Below are 25,339 nucleotides of genomic sequence, written 5' to 3' on the forward strand. Positions count from 1 at the left end.
GGGCAAGTCACTTAACCCCAAGTGCCCCCCCAATAGCTGAGGCTGTTCATCAAGAAGGATTCATCTGTTCATCTGTCAGCATGTTCTTCTTCACTCTGTCCCCAGTGAAGACCTGACCTGCTTCCTTACCTAGGCTGACCCCTCCCATCTCTTCCAGGACACTGCCCCTTTCCTCACTCCCCTCAATTGCCTTCAGTTTCTCTGCCTGCTGGCTGCTCACATCCTTAAAACACAAAACAACTCTCATTTGTTCCCTCATCCATCCCATACTGCTCCTCTTTTGTGACTAAACCCTAGAGAACGTTTTCTGCACTAGGTACTTCCTCCACTGCCTGTCCCTTCAGTCTGGCTTCTTACCTCATTATCCTTTCTCCAAAGTTACCAGTGATCTTTTAATCGCCAAGTCTGATAGCCTTTTCTCAACCTTCGTTCTCCTTGACCTCTCTGCGCCTTCTGACACTGTCAGTCACCCTCTTCTCGATAATTCTTCTCTCTAGAATTTTGTGCCACCACTCTATCTCACCACCACATATCTTAGTGCTCCTTCTCAGTCTCCTTTGCCGGACCTTCTTTCTGGACCCTCTTTTTTTTTTCCATCTATACTATTTCACATGGTAATCTCATCAACCCCCATGGATTCAATCATCATCTCTATGCTGATGATTCTCTGATCTCCTTATCCAGCCCTAATCTCTAGTCTCTCATCTCCAATGGCCAATTGGAGTTGATATCCTATAGACATTCGAAACTGAGCATCTTTCCTCCTGACCCCCCCCCTCTGCTCTTTGCTAATTTCCCTGCTACTGACAAGGGTGTCAGGTTCTCAAAACATGAAATAAAATCACAGATGGGTTTTATGTCATGCGGGTTAAGATTGTTTTTAAAAAAATAAAAATCAACAGTCTAACATGATATGACTTTAGGGAAGCCATCTTGCACTTTGCTGATCACCAGTTCCTTTCTATGTATTCATTCACAAGCCACACTTATAGAATTTGGTCACAGAACTGAGGTTGTGTGCTGGAATATAGTCCTTAGTTCTGTCTGAGGGCCTCCCTACTGCCTCCAGGATCAAACATGAAGTCTATTTGGCTTTAAATGCCTTCCTAACCTTTTCTGTTTTCTTATACCTTATATATACCCTCCACTACGGCTTCCCCAGTGACTGACCTCTCTGCCTGGCACCATGCCTGGAATGCTCCCCCTCCTCATCCCTAGCTGTTGGCCCTTCCTGGCTTCAAGTCCCAGTTAAAACCCCACCTTCTACAAGAAGCTTCTCCCAATTTCTCTTCATGCTAGCGTCTTCTTATCGGGGCTAGCATTTGCATGTCGTCTCCTCCCGTGAGACTATAAGCTCTCTGTCTGCCTTTCTTTGCATCTCTCACACTTAGCACAGTGATGGACACATAGCAGGAAGTAATAAATGCTTTCTGATTTGGCTTTTCCCATATTCTTCATTGTTCCAAGACCTATAACGGTAGATCCAGCAGGCCTCTCTGGATCCTGGTAGGTAGCTCATCTGGGGCTGGTAACCTGAATGCAACACGGTAAACCCAGTGTGTTTCATGGTTTCATCAAGAACAGGTCACGTAGACTCTATTTGCATAGACTTCAGCAAAGTACTGACAAAGATGGGAGGAAGCATGGCATGATGGCAGTTTGCATGAAAAGGATTTGGGGCATGAGCAGACCCCAATTTTAAGATCAGTCAAAAAGTTAATGCGTTCTTGGGCTGCCTCACAAAAGTTGTGCCACAAATGAAGATCACAGTTCCAAGGAAGCCCTGCCTTGCTCATGTCGGGAGCACAGGGTTATTTTAGGATGGACGGGCAGGGAGCCTGGGACCATGTCACATAAGGAACACCCGAGGGAGATGTCCATCACTGGCCTGCAGAAGGGAAGCCAAAGGAATCCCCAAGTACCTGAAGGGCTGTCCGGAGGAAGAAGAACTGGGCAAGTCTGGTGCCACATGGTGGGGGTAAAAGCCACAGAGGCAGCCCTAGGTGCAGTGTAAGGAACGATTTCCAGATCATTAGCGCTGACTGAAAATGGAAGGGGCTGCCTCAAATGACTAGTGGGTGAGCCCAGTTAGGGATGTTGTAAGCCTCATTTCTGGTTCTGGGAGGCACTGGAGCGGGACTGAAGAGGAAGATTCCAACTTAATTCCATGTGAATTTCCTAGCACATTAAGACAAGTGATGCAGCATGGTGTTAAGGGAGAGGACACTGGCCTCAGGGAGATGTGGGTTCTTTACCTAGCACCCATGGAATTTTTTAAAAAAACATTTTAATATCTATTTTAATGTAACTGTTTTTGTTTGTAACTCTATAGATTGTATTTCGTGTATTTAAAGACAGTGTTCTCAGAAGGTGTCCATATATACCACCAAGCTACATACACAGAAAAAAGGGTAAGAACCCAGTTCAACATGGAAGTCACAGACATTTCTTTCTAAGAAAATTTCCATTTCCTGTAACTTACATTTTAAGTGACATTAATCTTGCTATTTAGAGGCAGATATTTCAATACCACATTAGCAAGTGTTATTGAATTTTGCTTCAAGATTGTATTGTAATGCCATCCCTTTGGGGAGGCCAAAACAGGTCTGTGGTAGGCCGAGCTCAAACTTGCCCCTCCCATCATTGTCTCAGTCTAAGAGGTGATACCACCTACGCCTTAGCATAGGCTTTATGGTCTGGCAGCCTTAGGTAAGAATAAAGCACCATTCAGAGCAGAGCAAAAGAAAGTCAGAAAACTAAATTACATGCCTGAAGCCGAGTGAATTGCTGTGGGGAGCTGAGCTACCACTAACAAGTATAAGGCATTGGATGATCGAAGGCTTTGCTTAATCCCCTTGCTGTTTCTGATGCCAGCTTGATCAAGAGCTCACACCCAACATGTGACCTGGCACATGGGCAGCTGCTCACAACGCAGACGTCGTTACGATTCAAGTGCCCTTTATAATTACGTGTGAGAAAGATGCCATCTCTGAACCGGTTGGTAATTCTCAAGGATGTTCTTTCCGTCTCTGCCGGACACTTGCTCCTACCATAATTTCTTACATAAAACTCAACACAACAGCACTAGCTCAACTAAAGGACAATACCTATATTTTCTATTTTCTAACAGAAAATAAAAATAAGTGATATAAGCAGTTTCCCCATTTAAAGCAAAACCAAGGAAATTTTGTAGTATTTAGCCACAAAAGCAAAATGTTACCTCAGTTAATAATGGATTTGAGGAATTCATAGCTGTTGAGATGACCAAAATCTGTGGGGGGAAAAAAGTTTAAGTGATCAAAAACTAGAAGTAATTATTCCCAGTTAAATCAAATTACAATTAAAATAAATAAACATTTATTAAGTACCTACTAAGTTCCAAGCACTGTGCTAAGTGCTGGGGATAATCCTTGCCTTAAGGCGGAGCTCCCAGTGAAATGGGAGAGACAGCAGGCCAACAACTGTCTACGCAAACACCCTACAAACAGGATCAATTGGAGAGCAATCAGGACAGGCTTCCTGGAGGAGGCAGGACTTTAGCTGGGACTTGGAGGAAGCCAAAGGGGGAGCCAGGAGGGAGGCAGAAACCAGTTACTAGCAGGACCCTTGTTTCTGGAAACATGCAATTGGTTGGTTGTAACTCACCTGAGCAGGTCTGGGAGGGTTTACCTAAACCCTGCCCACTTTCTTCTATAAATGAGAAGACGACTTTCCTTGGGAACGTCCACAACCACAAATTCCAGCCCTCCCCCCAGCCCCCCATCACCACTCTGGTGATTAGCCAGGCTGGCCCATTAATCAGTCAATCAGAGAATCAAAGCAGCATTTATTAATTGCCTACTGTGTGCCCGGTGCACACGGCACAAAGATGGGGTAAGGAGACATTCTTGTGAATTTCCAACTTAAGAGAAGAAAGGACAAGCGCCCCCAAGTCTAAGTAAAGTACAAAAATAAGGACAATGTCATATGGGGGGGGAATCGGGACAAGCGCCCCCAAGTCTAGGTAAAGCACAAAAATATGGACAATGTCATCGGGACAAGTGCCCCCAAGTCTAGGTAAAGCACAAAAATACGGACGTCATCGGGACAAGCGCCCCCAAGTCTAGGTCAAGTACAAAAATAAGGACAATGTCATATTGGGGGGGGAATCGGGACAGTTTGATGCAGGAGGGGTCACCTGAGCTGACTCTGAAGGATAACAGATCGCAGAAGTGAAGAGGGGGCATCCCAGGAATGCGGGGCACGGGCGGTGGCCGAAAGCTTGGATGGAGAGGGAGGGACGGATGAAGACAGCCAGAAGCAGGCAGGAAGGGAAAGGCCCTGCTCACCGCCGATGACCACTGAGGGCCTCTGGTGGAACATGGGGCTGGGTTCAGTGCATGGTGGGGGGGGAGGACAGAGGGAGGACGAGTTCTAGTCCTCTATAACGTTTACAGAGCTAAACCAGGACCATGGCCAGTGTCCAGAGCAGAGTGAATGCCGCAGGAGTGAAGAACTTGGAGAAGCCTGGGGGAAGATATGTCTGAGCTTTCAGTTTTGAGAAAGTATCAAATGGAAGCAGGATGAGCCGTGCCCTTTGGCTATGGGAAAGAACTAGAAGCAGTGGGAGGAGTACAAAGAGTGGTCAAGTCGGGTTTGATCTAAGGACCAGGGAAGGGATGGGCACTGGCTCCAGAGAAGGGAACTCCACAGCCTAAGGGCTTCAGAGCAGGTGCCAGGGCACCAGCGGCTAAGGTCCTTACCCAGGGCAGTCCGGCCGTCATGCCAGAGACAGGATTTGAACCCAGGTCTTCCTGGCTCTCCATCTACTACACCATGCTGCCTCCTTCCTAATAAAAACCATCTCCAGCTGGAGGGGCCAAGGCTCTCCTGGGAGCTCACCAAACAGCGGCCAGACGCTTGTGGCAACGAAGCAAGGACTCTTGGTGAGTCTGGGCTGGTGCAGATGGCTGCCAGGGTCACTTCCAAACTCTGATCCTGGACGGCGCAATGAGTCGGTTCAGCAGCGCCCCTCCTGGAGCAGACACTGCAGAAAGACACCAGGCTGGCCCTGAGCTGAACAGGAAGGACGAAGCAGGGTGGGCGCTTTAGGGAAATTGTGCAGCACTGACAATGATCTCAGACTGCTCCTTGAAATAAAAAGCCGTCTTTTAAACCCTGGGGTTCTCCTGGTACTGCTCCAGGGCAGTGAATCACAGAATATCACTATGTCCAGTGAGGACAAATATAGGTGACTCCCAGGGCAATGGGGAGAGGCCTGTCATGAAACCTAATGATTGTGTCCAGGAAGGGAGGCCTACTGCAGAATGCAAGACAAACAGCCTCAAGCACAGACTGGTACCTGCACCCTGACGGGATCATTCCTGGAGGACAAGGACAAGACTCCCAGGGCATGGGAAGGCCTGGATAGGTGGGATGTCCACAGAAAGAAAGAAGCACCCACTTTGGTGTCAGTATATATCTAGGTCCAAATTCTGACTCTACTACTTGTTTAACAAGTATTTTTTTGTTTGTTCGTTTTTGTTTTTGTTGTTGTTTTTAGGATATGGTAGTGACTTGCCCAGGGTCATATCACTAGTGTTGTGTGTCTGAGGCCGGATTTGAACTCGGGTCCTCCTGAATCCAGGGCCGGTGCTCTATCCACTGGGCCTTTAGCTGCCCGAAGCACCCACTTTGATGGGCTTCCAGACCCAGCAAGGCCAGGAGGATTCTGTGAATTGTTCTGAGTGGTCCAGCCCCGCCTTCGGTGTCCACACTTACACTTCCAGAGAGTTAATGAAATAAGGAGGACAGGCATGAACATTATTTTACACTTAAGGACAATAGCAGGCCTACAGTAGGAAAGCATCAGAGACCAGGAAGCTAATATTAGACCAGTTCCTAAAGTACCTCCGAGGAGAGGACCTTAAATGCAATCAGCAGCATTAAGGTCGTAAGCTGCTGGCATATACAGATGCTCCTTGAAATGAAATAAATTATTTTTATACTGGCAAAGAAAGGAAGTGCTGGGGAGAATTTTTGCAAACTCGTACTTTTTTTTTTTTAGCTCATGATGTTGTTTTAAATACAAAAGACCAATTGAAATGGGTTGTTTACATTTTAGATTATATACCAGAACCCTACTGCCTAAGGCAGCTTCTGTTATGTAGCTGTTCCATAATCACTTAAAAATATAATAAAAGTCAATGTTATGATCAGTCCTTCACTTCTTGGGGGTTAGATTTCATTCCACACTTGAAATGAGAAAACACGCCCTTTTAGGTAGAGTTCAGAAACAACTTTTGGGCCGATTTAGCCTCCTTAAGAAAGATTTCATAAATCCTGCCTCGGCTTACTTTCTCATTAAACCTTGGAGTGACTGACGCGGCATGGGGACGCCATGCCTGGACTGAACTCTGTAATGGCATTGATGGCTAGCTAAAAACGGTTCTGCATAACCACCGCAAAACGTTCCTCTTATAGCTGTTTAGCAGTTTTAATTACGGTGAACCAGGACACCTCCCGAAAACTAGGCTCAATGATGACAACAACCCAGCCACTCTCAGAGCTGTGTCTTTACTTCCTACTACACCGTGGCTGGATTTAATCAAAGTAATTCGTGTGAAAATTCTCATTTTCCTCTGGATTGTTCTCCCTCCCTTATGATTTGAATAAAAACAATTTTTTTTTCTTCAGTGTGAGGCCTGAAATCAATCCAATGTCTTCTCCATTCCCCTTCCTACTATGAATTACTATGCAACCCACCAGTTTAATTATGTACCTTTCAGATATGTAAACCACCAATTCCACCAGAACTTGTCTAACCTTTTAAAGTTTTCTTTTTTTTTTTTTTGGTGGGGGGGAGGAAGGGGAGGAGAGAGAGAGGACAAGTTCTAGTACTCTGTAACATTTACAGAGCTAAAACAGGGGAAAAAAATGGTCACCTGTCGAGTGATATAAAACCAATCTTCTCCTAAATGTAGCAGAATAATTTTCTCCACCTCAAGCACAGTTAAAGCCTTCAGTCTATTCATTACTGTCTTTTTATAGTATTTTTATTTAATAAAACCTATTAAGACTACCATACAAATCTCTTTACTTATGCTTTTATCTTTTAACTGATCAATTTTTATATTGCTGACATCCCTTCTTGCCCATCTGCTCATTTAAACATTCATAGTATCTGAGATATGTCTCTGGAGAAAATGTCGGTAAAATTTGTTAGAGCTGGCAAATGTGTGCGAGTCAGTGATAGCACATGACGAAATGCTTCTCACAGAATCAAATTTGTTTCTGTAGTAAGCAGAACTGTTTAAATGTTATTTATTTTTATGTTTCAAAGAAAATATATTGTGAAGTGCTGCATTGATTTAATACGCACCAATGTCTGTGTACACGCTGGAGAAGGAGAATTTATGAAAGCTTTGCACAAGCCCTTTAATTGAATTTTCCAAATCTCTCACCACACACAAATAATCAATACCTTCTGCAGAGAAAACCAGTCAGAATTATTACGGTCTTTCTTTTTCATTTTGTTGTCATCAGCACATCCCGAGCACCTGGATAGCTGCAATGTCTGCGGAGCACTTTGTTTAGGCCTCTCCTACACATAATTGTTGCTAAGTGAGTCCAACCCGACAATACTTCTCAGAATTATTTACTCATTATTAAATGATCAAATGATGTTCCTTTTAGAGCAAGAAACTGAATATGGTAGAAATTACCGAGTAGCCGCTGAATATTAACGGACCAGTTATTTCATTAAACCCGTGGGCAAATTAGTCATTTTTCAAATAATCTGTACAACTGTTACAAGAACATTGGTAAGCCAAGTACCAAAATCAGAAGCCTGCCAGTCGTCCCTCTGGGGCTCTGGCCGGGGCCAGCAGATGGACTGAAGGGTCAGGAAAAAAAGATTTTCATTTCTCTTCTCCAAGAACATGGAATGTAAGGGCATTAGAGCAGGATCTTTTTTTGTTTTTATTCCCCAAAAATTCATCTTTAAAACTTCAAAACAAGGCTTTTTTCAACTGAAGCACATCTTTGGAAAAAGATTGTAGGTTAATGTACACATAAAAAAGAAACAAAGAATCATCTTATGGAAATAAAAGTGTGCAGCTTAGAGGCTGAATTTTTTTCCCCCAAGGAAGACTCTGAGTGGGAGAGACAGTCACACATTTTTAAGTTAAAGGGAAAAAAGCCCTACTCTAGTGGGTGGTGGAAAGAAAAGGCAATACTCAATCTACAATATCGTCTGAGAATAATGGAAGAATTTGGTCATTTAAAAATCCTTCCACCAAGCCTCCCTTTGCAACATAAAAAGAACACAGCAGACTGTGAAAACATAGACATTCTGGTTCAGACAAATTTTTGTCAAGCCTAGACCTAGAAATTCTGAAATATTTTCTATAGTAAACAGCTGAAACAGTTGGATTTTCTTTCTTTCTTTCTTTTTTGGAATACTGTTTGCTATCAGCACACAAAGTTCAGCCTCACATTTTCATTTAAAATATGCATAACCTAACCTACACATATCTTCTCAGAACAGATGAAATGTGTTTTGGACTGAAGCTCATGGTCTAGATTTCATCTCTTGGCAAATACTGTGCAGTCTGCTTACACTCTAATCAAAAACATTTTGTTTACTCTAAGTGCTAGTCATGGACAAACAATGAAGCTATTTTTTATGTCCCTAACAAAAACTGAATACGCCAGATGCTGAAGAATGCTGCCCATTGACTAAGGAATGTTTTGTATCAAGTTGTTTTAAGTAGAGGCTGTTTATGTAAAGTAAATAAATTTCATGCCTTACCATGTGATGATAATGTGACATTCCATCTGTCTCAACCCACAGAATGGGCCTGGGTTTTAAATCTTCAGCATAACTAATTAAAAATAATTATGAAAATCCACATCCAAATCCAACAGTCAAAGAACCTTTCATTCCACTGTTTGCCAAATGGCCACAAAGTTAACATTCTTGGGGAACATGGAGTCAGGAGTACTTCCTACTGTACTTTATGAAAACAAAGAAAGGACCCTTCTTTGAAGCAAGTTTCTATTTGGAAATGAAATCCCTTCTATTCTGGGCACTTCACACGCATCCCCAATTCTCACAAAATTGAATTCATTTGATTGTATTTCTTCACGCCGGTAAGAAGATTCACATTCTCTCTAGCCAATGTACACACTTCATTCGTATGAACTGGGAAGTATCTACTTATCCGAAACAATCTTCTTATTGATGATATGAGAAATGCGACTCCCACTGAGCAAAATAAGATCAGTAATGAAATGGACATAAAATCCTCAAGTCGAGGGCCAGGGGCAGGAATTCTCCTGATGCTGCTGATTCCATAAATATTGTACAAGTGCCCTCCAAAAGCCCATGAAAATTCTACCCTCGTTGGATAATGTTCGAACAGTGAAAATAATCATGGATTTATTTGGGGCTTCACAATTATGTTAAATGGCAAAACCCAATATATCTTGCTAAGGCTAATTTTTATAATTCCCAGGACTATCAAAATTCCTGGAATCCAAAAAATTAGCTGCTATTTCCCCATGTTAACTCTTGAAATCTTTAATGGAATAGTAGAGAAAAGACATATCAAAGGAAAATGTAAAAAATGAAAAAGTTGGAAGTAAGTGCCAACATGAGATTAAGCCAAAGCTGATCCTTTCTGAATCTGGGGTTAAACTCACTTAAAAGAAACCTCGCCTACATTTCCCTTCCTCAGATCTGCTGACGTCTGACACTGACAGCAGAGGTAGGCAACAACCGAAACGGCAGACCTGCTACTCCTTCACTACCAACAATACAGAAAGCTGGGCAAAAGAAGCAGTCAGCTCAGAAAGGCAGAGACGGCTTGTGTCGCCTCTGACTAGGGCACCACCTGAGAACAAGGCAGAGAGTCATGAAAAGTATTTAACTGTATTAGCTCAGAGACGGGAAAAACAAGCTTTAACCCACCTCTTTGGGGGCACTGATTTTCAAAAAATATCTGAAAATTGAGAGGCTGCAGACATCAATGTGGGGAAAAGGAGAAGCTTCCTCTCAGAAGCCCACGGGGAGGCCTCTAGAGCGGTATCTGGATACAGCTTTTCTTTGCTTGTTGTCAGCTTCAGGCATCATGTGGCATACAATGACTCCATGCTGAGAAGTTTTTAATCACAACTCACATCACCAGATCTCCATAATGTTTTAGGGGTGGAAGAGGGGGAGGGGAAGTTATTTATACGTGTGAAAATGCAGATGTAGATGGTAATCAACAACCTGGAGGATTAAAACAGGTCCTCAGGGGAGTTAAGTAACTCGCCCCCTGTCACAAAATGGGCAAGAAGCAGGCAGGATCTGAACCCAGGACTTCCTGGCTCAAAGGCCGGCATGCTGACAAATAAACAAACAGCAAGGCTCTGTCTCAAGGAAAGAAACCCCTAAGTTTAAGTAAGGACTACCCACACTTAACACACCAGCAAACAGGCTCAAGCTAACTTCATCAAAGACATTAAACCACAAAGAATAAAGCCAAGAAAACACCACTGACAGACACAAGCGGAGAAAACTCAACTTTGTGTCTCAGAGTGGGAAATGTTCGTCGGCGAGAGTGCTCGGCCAACAGAATGGCGTTAATGATTTCTAAGTCTCCCCAACACTGGTTACAGGCGACCTTCCTGGACTTTGTGGGTGACGACCTGGTGGCTCTGATTATCTGTCCGCTGGGTGACAGAAAGGCCCAATTAACGCCACAAACTCAAAGTCGGGTTCAAATGATGTAAGAGTGTTGCCCGAGAGGGAGGTTTCAGGCCTCAGCATCTCTCCAGCTTCTCACATGAAGTTCACAGCCTTTCCCAGAACACATGGCTCCAAAGGACTCCCCGCTGAATAAATGGATTGGAGGCGCTACCATACACGGGAAAGGACAGCAAACACCCTTACCTCTTGGGAATTGTTTTCCTGTTTCCTTTTTCAGCTGTTCCTGTTTTCTTACTTTCATCACTGAAAAATAAAAAAATCATCTTTCAAAGTTAACATCCACTAGCTCTCAGGTAACCCTATACATAAAGAGCAGCTTTTTCAGGAAAAGAAAGAGAAATCACACAGAACTACAGGCATAAAACACGTAACCTTAATATACATTCCTTCAGGGTTTCCTAAACTAAGTTAGGCCTGGGACCTCTGGGGCTTGGGAGAAGGCCAGACACAGGAGACATGGTCTGGAGGATTGGTGGTCTTGGAATCCTCCTCGGATGAAGAGGAGCTGGGAAGCCTTTGGCATAAAAAGAGGAAATTAAGACTATCTGCATACTGAAAAACTTTGTATGAAATAAATATTTCTAATAAGTGCACATGTGATATTTCAGATGGAAAATATCACCAGCACTGAAATTCTTTCATGGAACCCAATGCACAGGATGATGATATTAACCTACTAAGCACCTTAGGGTATGCAATTTGTTTTCCATTCGTTATCTCCCTTGATCCTCAGAATGACCTGTGAGATGGGTGTCACTTTCCCAATTTCTCAGACAGGAAAACTGAGGTTCCCAGATCTTCCATGAAACAAAGGCAGGAGGCTGGACAGCATCAAGGGCATGTCATCTAGAGCTCTTTCCAAGCACTTTAGTGAGCACCCACCACACAAGAAATGGCCTTCACTATATATAAAAACCTATGGCAAGTTTTTCAGTTTCACTCTTTGGAAATGCCACAGCAGCTAAGTGGCTCTCTCTCATTTTACCTGGAGTCACAGTATTCCTGCCACTATTGAGGATTACAGTAGTGGCATCAACCACATTTGATGTATTTAAGAATTTTAGCAGACTAGAAAATATTAAATCCTTCCCCAAATGGCTAACTATAGAAGGACCACCTTCTTTTGCACAAATTGCAAAGCTTAGGAAAGTGTATCTATGCCACTTCTGCTCATGAAAACTCCCCAATGATCATTACTCAGTTCTCTGGTCTTCTGCACTTGGCTTCTCAAATCCGATGACGTACAGGAAACACCGATGAGATTTTCCAGCTCTGGCTGGGCCAACAGGGCCTGAAACAAAGGGGGGGAAGTTAAAATTCTGCGTTAAGCCTGCTCATCCTCATCACATCAGCTGGACATTTTACACAATGTTCTGCCTGGCCAAACAAAAAATCCCGTTGCCGTTTTCTTCCTTTGCAATTGGAAGCTCTTCGTTGTTGAGGAAGGAAGTGCCCAAAGGGCCGATGACGTCCCAAGCGCAGCCATGCTTCTGGGGAATTCACTGACCAGCCATAAAGGGCCTCTGCTATGGGGGAGGCAGGCCTCCCTGAAGCTCACAGCACTGACAGGACCACAGAGCTGCTTTAGAAAGCACTGCACACTGCTAATACAAGATGCATACAAGTAACTCTACTGGAAAACATCATTATCAATGAATAAAAGAAGGACAAACTACTTATTATGTGAGCTCAGGAGAAGGAAAGATCAGAAAATCTACAACTAGTGAAATGTCCTCGAATTTCACTTAAGTTTTCAAAAAGTCAATTTTATGGGGGGGAAAACCCCAGGAAACAAAAATGGTAAGTTCCACAGAATTGTTGAAAAATCAAGTGAAAAAAACCATAAAGTTGTCATTATGAAATGGAATGAAATGTAAGCAATGGGCTGAACTCTTCTTCCTAAAACTCTCTGCTAGATTTAGTTCTCTTTTTTTGATAACATGCAGGAAATTTTTTTTTGCTCCTAGGATCATGATCAAATTAAAATATGAGAAAATGATAACTAATAAATAGACAAACCTGTAAATGCTTTAAACTTTTCCACGTTTCTGTGAATTTTTCTAAGGAGTTGTCAATTTTATAGAGTAATATCATGGTGCTAGAAAAGAGAAAGAAGTACATAAATCACACGGAGCACGATCATATACTTAAGTCGTATTTACAGCTTTTAATAACCCTTCCTCTTGAGGACTGACATTAGATGGAGCCTCCTAGGGTTTCTTTACTCCTCAGCACCCCTCCTTTTTGTAGGACCTAGTTAAGATGCCGGTAGTTTGTCCTCCACCAACTGCAGCTGGTGGCACAGTGCGGAGAGCACTGGGCCTGCAGTGAGGAAGGCTTGAGTGCAAATCCACCCTCAGACACTTACTAGCTATGTGATCCTGGGCAAATCACTGAAGCATGGTTGCCTCAGTTTCCCTAACTGTAAAATGGGGATAATGAAGACACATCGCAGGTTGCTGAGACGATCTAAAGAGATATCTGTAAAACACTTATTAGTGCAGCGCCTGGCACACAGTTATCACTATAGAAATGCTTACGATTCCCTTTCCTCTACCGACCCCAGAACATTGCCTCCTTCCTCCCCTCATCTCAGTGACACTTCCCAGTCCCCTAACTACTCAGTTCCCTGGCTTACTCCTCCCCTCTGTCTCTGCTACGCACAGACACTGCCATGCCTGGGTCTCGCCCTCACCCGTGGCTGCTCATGAACTCCAAACTTTCTTTATCTGATAAGCCCCTGACTGTTCTTCGTCCTGCCCGTGACCTCAGATGCCTCCACTGCTCAGTTCAGTTCTTGGCACGTGGCCTCCCCCATTAGAATGGAAGCTCGTCAAGTGCGGGCACTTGTGTTGGCCTTTCTTGGCTGCCCACTGCGGCACACTGGCTCAGCAGTGAAGGTGCCCTCGCCGGCCATCTTCTCATAGACACGCCTTCTTGCCCTCCCTCTGTCTTGCTCAGTTGGACAGGTGAAGGCCAGCCTGTCCTCATTCCTCTGACGTCCATGCCTCCATGCTGATACCCATCAATCTTCTGTGGATCCTCTAACACAGCCCTACCACTGCCACTGCACCTCAGGTCACCTAAAGCCTCCGTTGCTCAACAGAGGCCTCAGGTGCCCGAGCCAGAGGGTCCGGGGTCCGAGAGTCCAGAACGCTGGCATCAGGCCCGCAGAGAATGCCTTTCTGAATTGTCCTGGGGGCCTATCTACTCAGCCTGTACGCACCAAGGTCACCACACACCGTTGTGTGAGTGCGTACCAGCCAGATTTATGGCTGATGGCTGTTCCTGAGATATCTGGAGAGATTTCATTAAAAACTTCAAGACCCCAGCGGCTTCTGGGGAACTTCCGAATCACAGTCAGGAGTCCGCTTCTGGCTCCTGACTCCTGGCACCATGAGGGCAACGGAAGCCCCCTGGCATGGGCGCTGCTTCTCGGCTCCTTCACCCCACACGTCCTGCACCTCAACCCCGCATTTGTCCCAAGCTTCAGCTCCATCTAATGAAGGCGACAACAAGCAAACACCTGTGTGCACGCAAGCTACAGAGAGAATAAGAAGGAAGTACCTACCCGACACAGGGAAGGCACTGGAAGGAAGAGGGCTTGGAAAAGCCTGGCACACAGGAGGCATGTGATTAATGCCTGTGGATAGACTGAAAGTGACATTTTCTGGTGATGCAGCAGAAGCATCAACCTTTTTCAGAGACACAAAAGATTGAGTACCCGTACCTTTTAAAACACTTCTGAGCACCCCAGGGCGCAAGAAGGTGTCCCTTTTTGAGGTATGACTTTGTGATCTGAAATGTTAGTGAGGGCACATGTGGGATTTCCAGCCTCACTGCGTGGCCCTCTCACCACAGCACCGCCCCTCTGTTCTGCCTCTCGGTCAACCTCCTTCCTGAAGGGATCTTTACAACATAACTATTATAACTCTTCACATTTTGTCTGTTAAAGTACAAAACCGAGATAAATCTTGGCTGTGATTACGTATTTGCCATAAGTGTATTACATAACAAACATATTCCTACTAAGGTGGTTTATGTGTTTTTTGGTCAGAAAAATACTCTCTTTCCAACATCTAAAGAAAGAACTATGGAGTTTGAATGCAGATCAAAGCACACTATTTGCTCTTTTTTTTTCTTCTGTTTTGTTTTCTCTTTCTTGTGGCTCCTCCTATTGGTTCTAATTCTTCCTTACAACGTCACTAATGTGAAAATATGTTTAATAGGAATGTTTATGTACAGCCGACATCAGATTGTGCGCCATCTTGGGGAAGATGGCAGGGAGGGAGGGGGAGAAAAATTTTAAACTCAAAAGCTGACGGAAGTGAATGTTGACAAATCAAAATAAATTAACTAAAAAAAAGGAAAAAAAAAAGAAAAATACCATCTCTGGACGTTGGTGAAATACACCTTTTTTAGACTCCAGAAGCACCCTGACCCCCCCAGAAATCAGTTTTTTAAATGAGGCTTATGGAAAATGCACAGTCACTATGATGATGCTTTCTGCAGCAGCAGATGGCCCCAGCGCAGGAAATGCCAATGGTAGTGTATTATACAGCTTCCTCTCAGAACATAAAGTGTATGGGAGATCACATAAAATATTAGTGTGTAGGTGTTTGTTTATAAATGTGCTTTACTGGCGTGAAACTAAAGGCTTGCCTTTGGACAATTTTAAAAACCCAATGCACAGTCGCAGATTTCTGTGTTAAGAGAATTCTGACAATCCTGCTACCTCTTCAGACTGTTACTGGAAAAAGAAACACCACACGTTCAGTGCACACGCACAGCTTCAGAGAGCGGGAAGACTGCTTTTTGTTTACAGTAAAGCAGGAATCATTCTACTTTTCTATGATGACATAGAGATCTGAGAATCTGAAAATTCAAGTTTTAAAAAAGGCTGCATTGCTAGATATCGCAGGAGAAAGCATGTTTATCTTCTGACTGGATTAGCTAGATAAATCTATATGAAATAAGTGAACGCATCTCTGCAATGGAGCCATTACTGGTCATGTGGCTGTAAGCCACTTAAACTCCCTCAGGCCTTCATTTTCTCACGTATAAAATGGGGATAGAAATGTTTTCACCTTCTACCTATTTACATGTCTTTGGTCAACTATGGAGTGCTAGACAGGTGGGAACTATACTTAAGAAGAAGCACATTGTGGATTTATTTGAATCATTGAGAGCAACAAACCTCCTCTCATCACTGACCCTCTATGAACTTCTATTTGAAATCAGAATTCCATTTCTCAAACCACAGCTCCATAAAATAACGCTCTGTTTTACATCATGCACCACCTCAGTCCCACTGTCTATCTGGTCATTCCAACCTGGCAGGTATAACCTAAGGTGGTCTGGCCCCGTTTCCCCATCTCTGTACTACAGTCTAATGCAGCAGTTCTTAGCCTTTTGTGTCCTGGACTGCTTGGGCATCTGGTGACACCCCAGGACCACTTCTCAGAATCATGCTTTCAAAGGTCTGAAGTTTATGTCTTTGAAGAAGTCTCAGGTAATTTTGATATATGGATGAGAGACACCTCATTGAAGAAAATCCTTTAAAAAAACAGTGTTGTGCTCTGCTGCCGGGATGCTTAACCCTCCTGAGCGTCCTGGAGCTCTCAGCACAGTCTTGTGAAGCCTATGGACCCCTGCCCAGAATCATGTTTTTAAATGAATAAAATAAAATATCCAGGATTGGAAAGGAAAACACAGGTTAGTGAAAACACAGATGAGATGTCCCCCCTATCCAATCAGTCAGTTAATAAGCGTTTATTAAGTGCTACTTATGTGCTAGGCTGGCATGGGGTGGAGGTATAATATTGCAGGACTCTTCAGTCCTTTCTGTTTTAAATCTTATGACCTATAAGTAGAAGGATAATAGGTCACTGGTTGTGACATGGACAGAAATCCTGGCTGGACCATCTGCTACCTGTTTAACCCCAACAGTCACTGAGCCTTGGTTTCCTTTTCTAGAAAGATAATTTTGGCAGCAACAATGACAGTACCTTACATACTACTAGTCCTGTTTTCAGCCAGTGCTTCTGGGGAGAAAGGTCCAGCCTTCCCCACCAATTGCCAATGACTGCCACTCACAGGGCAGGCCAACCTAGATGAAGCAGGCAGGCATCCTGAAGGATAGACAGGATGTAGTGCCAGGCACAACCAGCCATTACAATCCTCTTGGCCACCATCTCCCTTTAGATCCTGATATAGTCAACCCAGGACCCCGAACCCTAGAGCCTTGGGAATATCAATGCTTCCAGCCCAGGGCCTCCAGCCATCATCCTGGGAAGCACAGAGATGCAGCCTGGTCACTGCTCCTCCAGGGGCTGCAGCCATGGCTACTGGAGACCCCCAACACAAAGTTCTTGCCACTGAAGTCCCTGGTTCTATACACTGGTTTAACATCAGTAGCTCACATCATTTTGTCAGAGGAAATGACATGAAATAAGAGGCCAGACCATCTGCCTTGCTGCTGTCCCTAAGGACCATGGAACCTTCCTTTCCACTGCACCTGCAGCTGTTGTCTCTCCCACCATCTCCCATAAGAGCCCCTTGAGAGCAAGGACTGTCTTTATTTTTCTACTTGTCTCCCTAGCACTTGGCATACACACAGAAAGAGCTTAATAAATGCTTTCTTCATTCATTCATCCATTATCTCCTTCATTTATAATATCTGTCTTCTTGCCTTTTGGAAGGAGGAGGAGATTCAAACATAAATAAGAAAATGAATGTTAAAGTACTTTATAACTATAAGAAACGGGAGCTATTACTTACTAAGGAGATTTATTACTTATATGTTATTTACTCAAAAACCAAGGCTTTTTTACATTGAACCAAAACTCTGCTTCATTATAGCTCCTCCTTCCCCTCATGGTAACTGTTTTTGCCCTCAGTCAATAACAGCTCATCTTAGTTTTAAACTTCCGGTTTTACTGGAAGTATGTTAATGCATCACTTCTCCAGGCAACACATTGTGAGATTTTCTGCAGTCAGTGCCTTACTCCAAAAATAGCACAGGAAGGGCAGCAGTAGTGAAGATGCTGGGTTTCCAGAGGCCTTTTCAACTTCCTCACAGGGCCCTCTCTGCTGTCCTGGATGCACTGGGAGCTCTCTCTTAAAGCCCCTCGGCTGCATCTTAACATTTCTGCAATGCAGAGCACACGCCTTCCCCTCCAAGAAAGCCTCCAGAGAAGGCTCTTCCTCAGGAAACCCATACAAGCCACAAGATTGACATCTGGGACTAGTGAATCTCAAAATTATAGTAACTATAAACTAGGAGGTGAGCACATCAAAATAGAATACAATCATGATATTTTTCTTTTCTAATGGTTAATATTAAGAAGATAGACAATGCTATTTTAACAAGGCTTAATAGTAATTAACCGTATGAGGAAATTATTTCTATTAGTTATCATTTCCACAACATCAAGTCTTCCCAGAAAGAGAGAGAAATGGCGCCCTTTCTAGCAGACTTACTCATCTTTGTCTCCTGCTCGAGGCTGCCCTCTTCTGGGGAACGCGTGCGGCTGATCAAGTTCCATTTGCCCTGTGAGAATGTAGAAATACAAAGGACACACGTTCAAAGGAAAACGCTACAATCAAGTGAAGTTTCCAAACCGCTCATAAAGCTGCTGGATTTCCTAAGGGAAGAAGGAGAATTTTTCTTACAGGCCCAGATAAATGTCAGCAACTCGCCTAACTGTCCTTCTCCTTTCACTCCTGCTCCAAATGGATTTGTTCTTTTAAACAGATACCAAGGATCTTCCCTGTGACATTTCCACTGGAATATTCATTAAAGAGAAAAGCCAAAGAAAGCTATTTCGGAACACACTTAGACTGACCAGGACCCTGCAAACATTAATTTTCCAAAACAGGAAGATCTCAGAATTAGCACTAGACAGGGCCTCAAGATATCCTCAAGCCAGCCTTTCCCCTCATTTTTACAAACAAGGCCCAGCAAGGTTCAAAGATTTACCCAAGGTCAGATAAGAAATAGATAGTCTAGCTGGGACCTTATATTCTCTCACTGAAGCAAAAGTCACACTAAGCCTACTTATAAAATACATTAAATCTTCTGGTATACATTTTCTTTCAAATCCTATTTTTCTCTTAAAGAACAACATGATTTTGATGGGACTATTTTTAATTTTTAACTAAATAAAAGAGACACACATAATAGATGATTAGACTAACCATGGTAAAATAATACTGACAGAAGTCAAACTGCCTGCTTCGAAAGTATTTATTTACTGTATTTTGAAAATTATTTTTTTTCTTTTTAAAAAAGGCTTTAGGATATAAGTAAAACATACATTTATTAGAGTATTTCTTATCACGTAATAATACTTGTAACAGAAAAAAAATCACTTTAACTTCATTTTACAAAGGAAAACAAGTCTCTCCAGCTCTTTTAAGTAGTGCAAATGAATCCTACAGACAAAGGCCCTCTGTAGAAAAGGCCCCAATTCCTGATTCACCAAATAGTAAGGAGGATGCCATTGTTAGGGATGTGCCAGTCCATCTTAACTGCTCTGAGGATGACTCCCTAAGGGAACCTGGACTCACACCAAGCCTAGGGGGTCCTTGGTGCTTTTTCTGGAGAGACCACACTTGATGGCACCAATGGACACTGTTATCATCACAAACATGCCATTAGCCAATGGCACAAGGCCCTACCTACCTAACAAAGGAGCCACTAGCTCTGAATCAACTGGAGGCCGATAACGCTCCTTAAAAATGAATCATAATCAAATTTGCCCAAAGAACATCCTCCTTTCATAATAAAAAGAATCTCTTAACAGTTAGAAATCCTGCTAAACCACAGGAGTCAGAAAATCAAGTCGATGGGTTCATTCCCCACTCCAACACTTACCTGCCATGCCCCTGGGCAAGTCACCAAATAACAAGCAATTTCACACACACACACACACACACACACACACACACACACACACAACACCTCATACACAACCTTCTCCAGACCTCAGTTTTCCCAGCTACAAAGTGAAGATGATAATGCATGAAGCTCTCACCCTGCACAGAGCAGTGGGCCAGCTATGTGGAAGCACAGATGGTCCGAGGGGTGACAAGCCCAGCTTCAAGGCTGACCACTGACACATCTGGCCTGGGTGGCCCTGGATCTTACTAAGGCTTTCAGATACAGAGACCATTCTGCACTGGTGAAGGGCATTTCTCACAAGGAGCTCCTTTCAGAACAAGGATAAGGCTCTGGTTTCACAGATCAGTCATAGATAATGATCACTGGTTGTTTATAGGTCTGGGTCACTCAATTTCTCTGCATCCTAAAATTAAGAGCCAAACAGAGTACAATGATGTGATCTAAAGCACATTTTTCATGGAAAATGAGGAAAGGAAAGGAGAAACATTCTAGTGACTAATTTCAGGAAAAAAGACCAGCAGCTAAAAGCCTGTCATTTCTGCTTCTACCCACAGTCCATCTCTGACTCTCCACGCACATGGCCGCCATCTTAGTGCAGGCCCTCACTGCCTCCTCCTGCACTACTACAGGGCTCCCTAGCCCTCATATGGCTGCTGAGGGTAATTTTTCCTTAATTGTAGGTGTGATGAGGTCACTCTCCTACTTAATAAACCCCAGTGGCTGCCTCCATGGCAATATATAAACTGACTGGCTTTTAAAACCTGGCTCTAACCTACCTTTCTAATATCATTACCAACATGGATGGATGTTCCAGCTTCCTTTAGGACTCAGCCCAGCCCCACCTTCTGCATGAAGCCTTTCTGGACAGCCTTCTTCCCCGCCAGCAGTGGCCCCCTTCTCAAATACACCTTACATTGATTGCATATTGCTTATTTTGGTCTAACAATTAACACCAAGAAAATACAGGTGCTCCATCAGCCACCACCACACCATCCATACATGGAGCCATCAGAACAAATGGAAAAGTTTTGAATGCTGGGAGTAAGTTCACTTACTTTGGCAGTGTGCTTTCTAGGGGTGTATACAATGGTAATGATGTTGACACACACATTGCCAGAGCTAGCTTGGTGTTTGGGAAGCTCCAAAGGATAGCGTGGGAGAGAAGAGGTGTCAGACTGACCACCAAACTGAAGGTCTACAGAGCCAACGTGCTGACCTCATTGTTGTAAGCCTGTGAAACCTGGACAGTCTATCAGTGCCATGCCAGGAAACTGAATCACTTCCATTTGAATTGCCTTAGGAAGATTCTGAAGATCACTTGGCAGGATAAAATACCAGATACTGAGGTCCTTTCTTGAACTAAACCACCAAGCATTTAAACTCTACTGCAGAGAGCGCAACTCCAATGGGCTGGCCATACTGTTTGAATGCAAAATGTATATTCACCAAAAAGACTATTTTATGGAGAACTCACACAGCGCAAGCCTTCACACGGTGGTTAGAAGAAATCATACAAAGACACTCTCAAGGTCTCTCTCTTAAGAACTCTGGAATTGATTGTGTGACATGGGAGACACTCAGCATGACATGCCCTCATCAGAGAAGGTGCTGGGCTCTATGAGCAAAGCAGAATTGAAGTAGCTCAAAAGAAAAGTGAGATGCACAAATTTAGAGAATCCTTGCTCAGTCACACAGCTAGTGAGTGTTAAGTGTCTGAAGCCGGATCTGAACTCCGGTTTTCCTGACTTCAGGGCCAGTGCTCTATCCACTGTGCCACCTAGCTGCCCCTAAATTACATCTTAATGTCCTAAGTGGAGACCAATATATGAATTAAGCTCTAGGCTATGAAAACAATTACAGACTTGAGACAGCTCTTCTCATAAGAGGCCACCCTACCTCCTCCTAGGTGAACCCATTAAAGTACTGGAGGCAATCTACTCTGCTTTCAGACAGCTCTGTTATACAATTCTTTCTTCTCCTTCCTAAGTCCCTCTGCCATTTCCCTGCTGGGGCCAACAACAAGCTTACTCCCTCTTCCATATGCTAGTCTTTCAAATGTGCCAACAAAATACTATCACTGTTTTAAAATGCAAGCAAGTATTCCTTGCTCATTTCAACAGACTATTTCTGTTCTCTCTTCCATGACGTTAAAAGCAGACTCTTGAGACATTCATCTTCACTGCTCAGTACCAAGCCTGATTTAGAGAAGTCTTTTCTAAGAAGGAAGGCAGGAGAAGATTTTACCTTCCCTCTAAGGCAGAGGGACGAGGAGGTGGCACACACTAACCCTATGCTGCCTTGTAGAGAATGCATTTAAAGCTGCTTGAGTTGGCAGTCTTTGCTAGGTCAGGGATCCCTGGCCCACACTGAATCTGAGCAGAGACTAATGGAAGGGGTTGGAAAGTTCTTCTTCCTTCTATAACCAGGGAAAGCAGGATATAATTGCGTTTAAGATTAAGTGTTCTATTCATATTCATAGTACACACAAAGAAAGCCATAAGCTTTTAGCAGATTAACAAACCATAAATAATCAAACCATTAATGTTTGTCTAATCTGTAAAAATTAACAGAAGTAAAATTAAGTGAATTAAAATTCTATTTTCCTAGTTAATAGGTTTTCTAGTTAATAGGTTTAGAATGCTAAATGATACTAAATCGTAAGTTTTAGAATGTAAGCTCATTTCTTAAATGTTCAGCGCCTCAGCCATGGTAGATGCTCAACATATGTTCACAGATGCCAAGATAAAAATATTGCTATTTCTTATTAGTATTTACCTAATGATGAGGGATAAAAATAATCAACTTTTCTAAAGTTTTCTCATCTTAAAGAAAACATAATCAGTATCAATTTGTGATGACTGGAGTGTTCAAGAAGGGCCCACTCTATGCAGAGTGTACTGCTGATACCCAAATGTTGAACACTGGGAATCTGAAAGTACAGTCTCTAACTGCCTGGTACCAAATGGTGCTTCTTCCACATCTGGGTCCCCAGGCGAGCCTGCCTTCGGGTCCAGAAGGAGAAGGAGTAAACAGATGAGACTTCTTCAATCCCTTTATCTTCACTGCCATTCAAAGACACAGGTATCTCAACTGAGGCTCAAACACAAGTCTCTCAACTATGTTCATTATTCTTTCCACTAATCATACTGCATCTCACTTCTTAATGTTAAATGAACTCTGACTAATTAAGCTTAAATGTTGATCTGAGACCTGTCCCTCTTCCCCCTAGATCAGAACTTATGTTCTTGTGCTATAAATAAGAACCCAAACCAGCCTCTGGTCCCGGTCCATGGTCTCATGTGACTGGCCTTCACCCAAGCAGAGGGATTCACAGTCATCAATCCAGAAGGGCCAATTCCATGTAAAATGGGGGTCTACGGCTCTCTTGTGATCCTCTAAGAAATAGTGTACTACAGTGGAAAGAACACTGGCTTTCCTACTTCCCAGCTCTATGGTCTTAGGGGCCCTCAACGTCCTCCTTTAAGCCTCAGCATCTCCTCTCTAAAAGGGGATGATAACGCTTTCAACATTCCACAGTACTGGTGTGATGAATGCACTTTATAAACAGTCAAATCCTCTATCCATGTGAGATGGTGATTAGGACAGTGATTAGGGCCCATGGGGTACCTGCAAGGTGTCTGACTTCCATTCTGGTGTGCCCACGATCTCCCTAACCAGGGTGAGTTAGTAAAGACAAAATGAGACAAGGTCTGAAAGGTTCTCTATATGTGAAAGAGAGGGGCACACTGGGGCAGCTGCTGTCCCCATGGAGCTACCCAGCAGGTGAGGAGAAGCAGCTCCTGTCCTGGCACAGTCTGGAAGTGAGGCTACGTGAACAAATGAGAATGTCTTTGTTCAGTTCTTCCCATGTCCCCAGCTATCACGATTTGGCCTATTCATCCTCAATAGCAAGCAGGTCCATAGCTGTTGGCCTGTCGTCGCCTCCACTGGACTGTGAGATTCTTTAGGGCACAGACCGTCTTTCTCCCTTTTTTGTATCCCCAGTGCTTAGCACAGTGCCCAGCACATAGTAGGCACTTAACAGATGTGGACTGACTGAGTGCTTGGAATTCACAGACTTTAAAAAGCTAGAGCTGTTGCTTTGAAGAAGCTCACGTTCACACTGGGAGAGGCCAGACATCCCGGGGGTCAGCTGCTGGGCACATGGCAGCCCCTGCTACTCTGGGCAGGGCAGAAGAAGACACATGGTCCTGAAGATGTGCTCGCAGGACAGAGAACAAGGCCCTGGTGTCCTCCATCGTGATTCCTCTCTCTTCACAAAGGTGAGGTGAACCGCCATGTTGGACCAGTAGCAGCAGCTGTGGCAGTGGTGGCTGTGGGCATGATCCTGTGAGGGGTATGTCCTCAGTGGGATATGGGGGAATTGTAGGCTGGGGCCCTGAGGACACACATGAATATTATGTTCTTTGTAAGAATAGCTTAATTTTTGCTCTGTAAAGAAGTTTTTTAACCTCAACTGACTGAAAAAAAGGACAGGGCAGCAAATATTAGAAGAACCTCTTTTACAATAGTTATTTATGATGAAGAAGAAATTCTTTAAAAACATCTTCATTTGCAAATTCAAATGGCACCTTCTTGAAAACACAGTGACTCATCAGGATTTGTGTAGCTATCATTTCAAGACCTATGATGAAAAATGCTATTGACCTCCAGAGAAAGAATAGAGGAATCTGAATGCAGATTGAAGCATACTTGTTTTTTACTTTATTTTTCGTGGGTGTTTTTGGCCTGTGTTTTCTTTCACAACATGACTAATGTGGAAATATATTTTGCATGACTGCACATGTACGACTTATATTAAATTGTTTGCCTTCTCAGTGACAGGGGAGTAAAGTGAGGGAAGAAGAGAATTTGGAACTCAAAATTAAAAAAAAAAAAGTTAAAATTTTATTTTTAAATATAATTGGAAAAAATAAAATATTTAAAAACAAAACAAAAATCTCTTTAAAATCATGAATTAACAAGTAACAAAAAAGAGCAAACATTTCCCTATACAAAGTAGAACAGAAAAGAGGAATATAATGAAATTATGAATTTCTATTACAAGATCCTGTTCTGTAAAGAATATATTAAAAAAACCCAATGATGTTACTTTCCAAGTTGCCATGCTTCTGTATTTCCCTTGGCATTTCCTTGCAGAGCTTCTCCCACTTTGCCACACAAAGCTGTGAATAATTACTTATTCTGCAGTCATCTGCATTCTGAAAAGCTATGCTGAACCCTAGCAACTTGACTTGATTTGCAGACCACACAAATGCAGATACACTTCAGAATTAAGTAAAAGAAACAGAGCCTACTTTTTAAAATGCAGTTTCCTTCAAAATAAATTAATAAAAAAAATTTTAAAAATAAAATAAAATGAAGTTTCTTAATATCTTTTAAGACTTTTGGGGGAAGGTTTTGTGCAATATTAAAAAGGGAAAAATGTTCACCCAGGTAATAGGTTTATGGGCAATTCAAATTATGTGTCAGTTGAGTTTTTTTAATCTTTTGAAATGAACAGAATTAGAAGTTAGGAAAAGCTGGGGACTGGTGGGTTACAAAGATTAAAACTATGGTCTACTAGAGAACCTAAGCCACCATTTTGTTTCCATATAACTCTAGGAAAAACGCTCACCACTACGCGTTGGAATAATTATCTACCTAAATGTCAAATGTGAGCAGGGGAACAGTCTTTT

General features: G+C 43.1%; 1 protein-coding gene across 4 annotated transcripts in view; it reads right to left on the minus strand.

Moving 5' to 3' along the window:
* The window catches only part of ITGB3BP (integrin subunit beta 3 binding protein), a 52,467-nt gene that overhangs the window by 3,401 nt on the left and 23,727 nt on the right, over window positions 1-25,339 (minus strand). For 2 of the 4 annotated variants that reach the window (XR_013487460.1, XR_013487459.1), the window contains exons 4-9: window positions 18,218-18,287; window positions 12,755-12,833; window positions 11,933-12,026; window positions 10,919-10,978; window positions 3,369-3,478; window positions 3,221-3,271 (exon numbers count right to left, since the gene is read on the minus strand). Coding sequence is in view for 2 of the 4 variants with exons in the window: in XM_078156686.1 (XP_078012812.1) it covers window positions 3,222-3,271; window positions 10,919-10,978; window positions 11,933-12,026; window positions 12,755-12,833; window positions 18,218-18,287 (353 nt within the window). In the remaining 2 variants the exon portion in view is untranslated. The remainder of the gene's footprint in view (window positions 1-3,220; window positions 3,272-3,368; window positions 3,479-10,918; window positions 10,979-11,932; window positions 12,027-12,754; window positions 12,834-18,217; window positions 18,288-25,339) is intronic. The other 2 variants (XM_078156686.1, XM_078156685.1) reach the window with 2 other exon arrangements.

The sequence above is a fragment of the Phascolarctos cinereus genome, unplaced genomic scaffold, assembly GCF_003287225.1.
Source record: "Phascolarctos cinereus isolate Bilbo 61053 unplaced genomic scaffold, phaCin_HiC Scaffold_5;HRSCAF=322, whole genome shotgun sequence".
NCBI lineage: Eukaryota > Metazoa > Chordata > Mammalia > Diprotodontia > Phascolarctidae > Phascolarctos > Phascolarctos cinereus.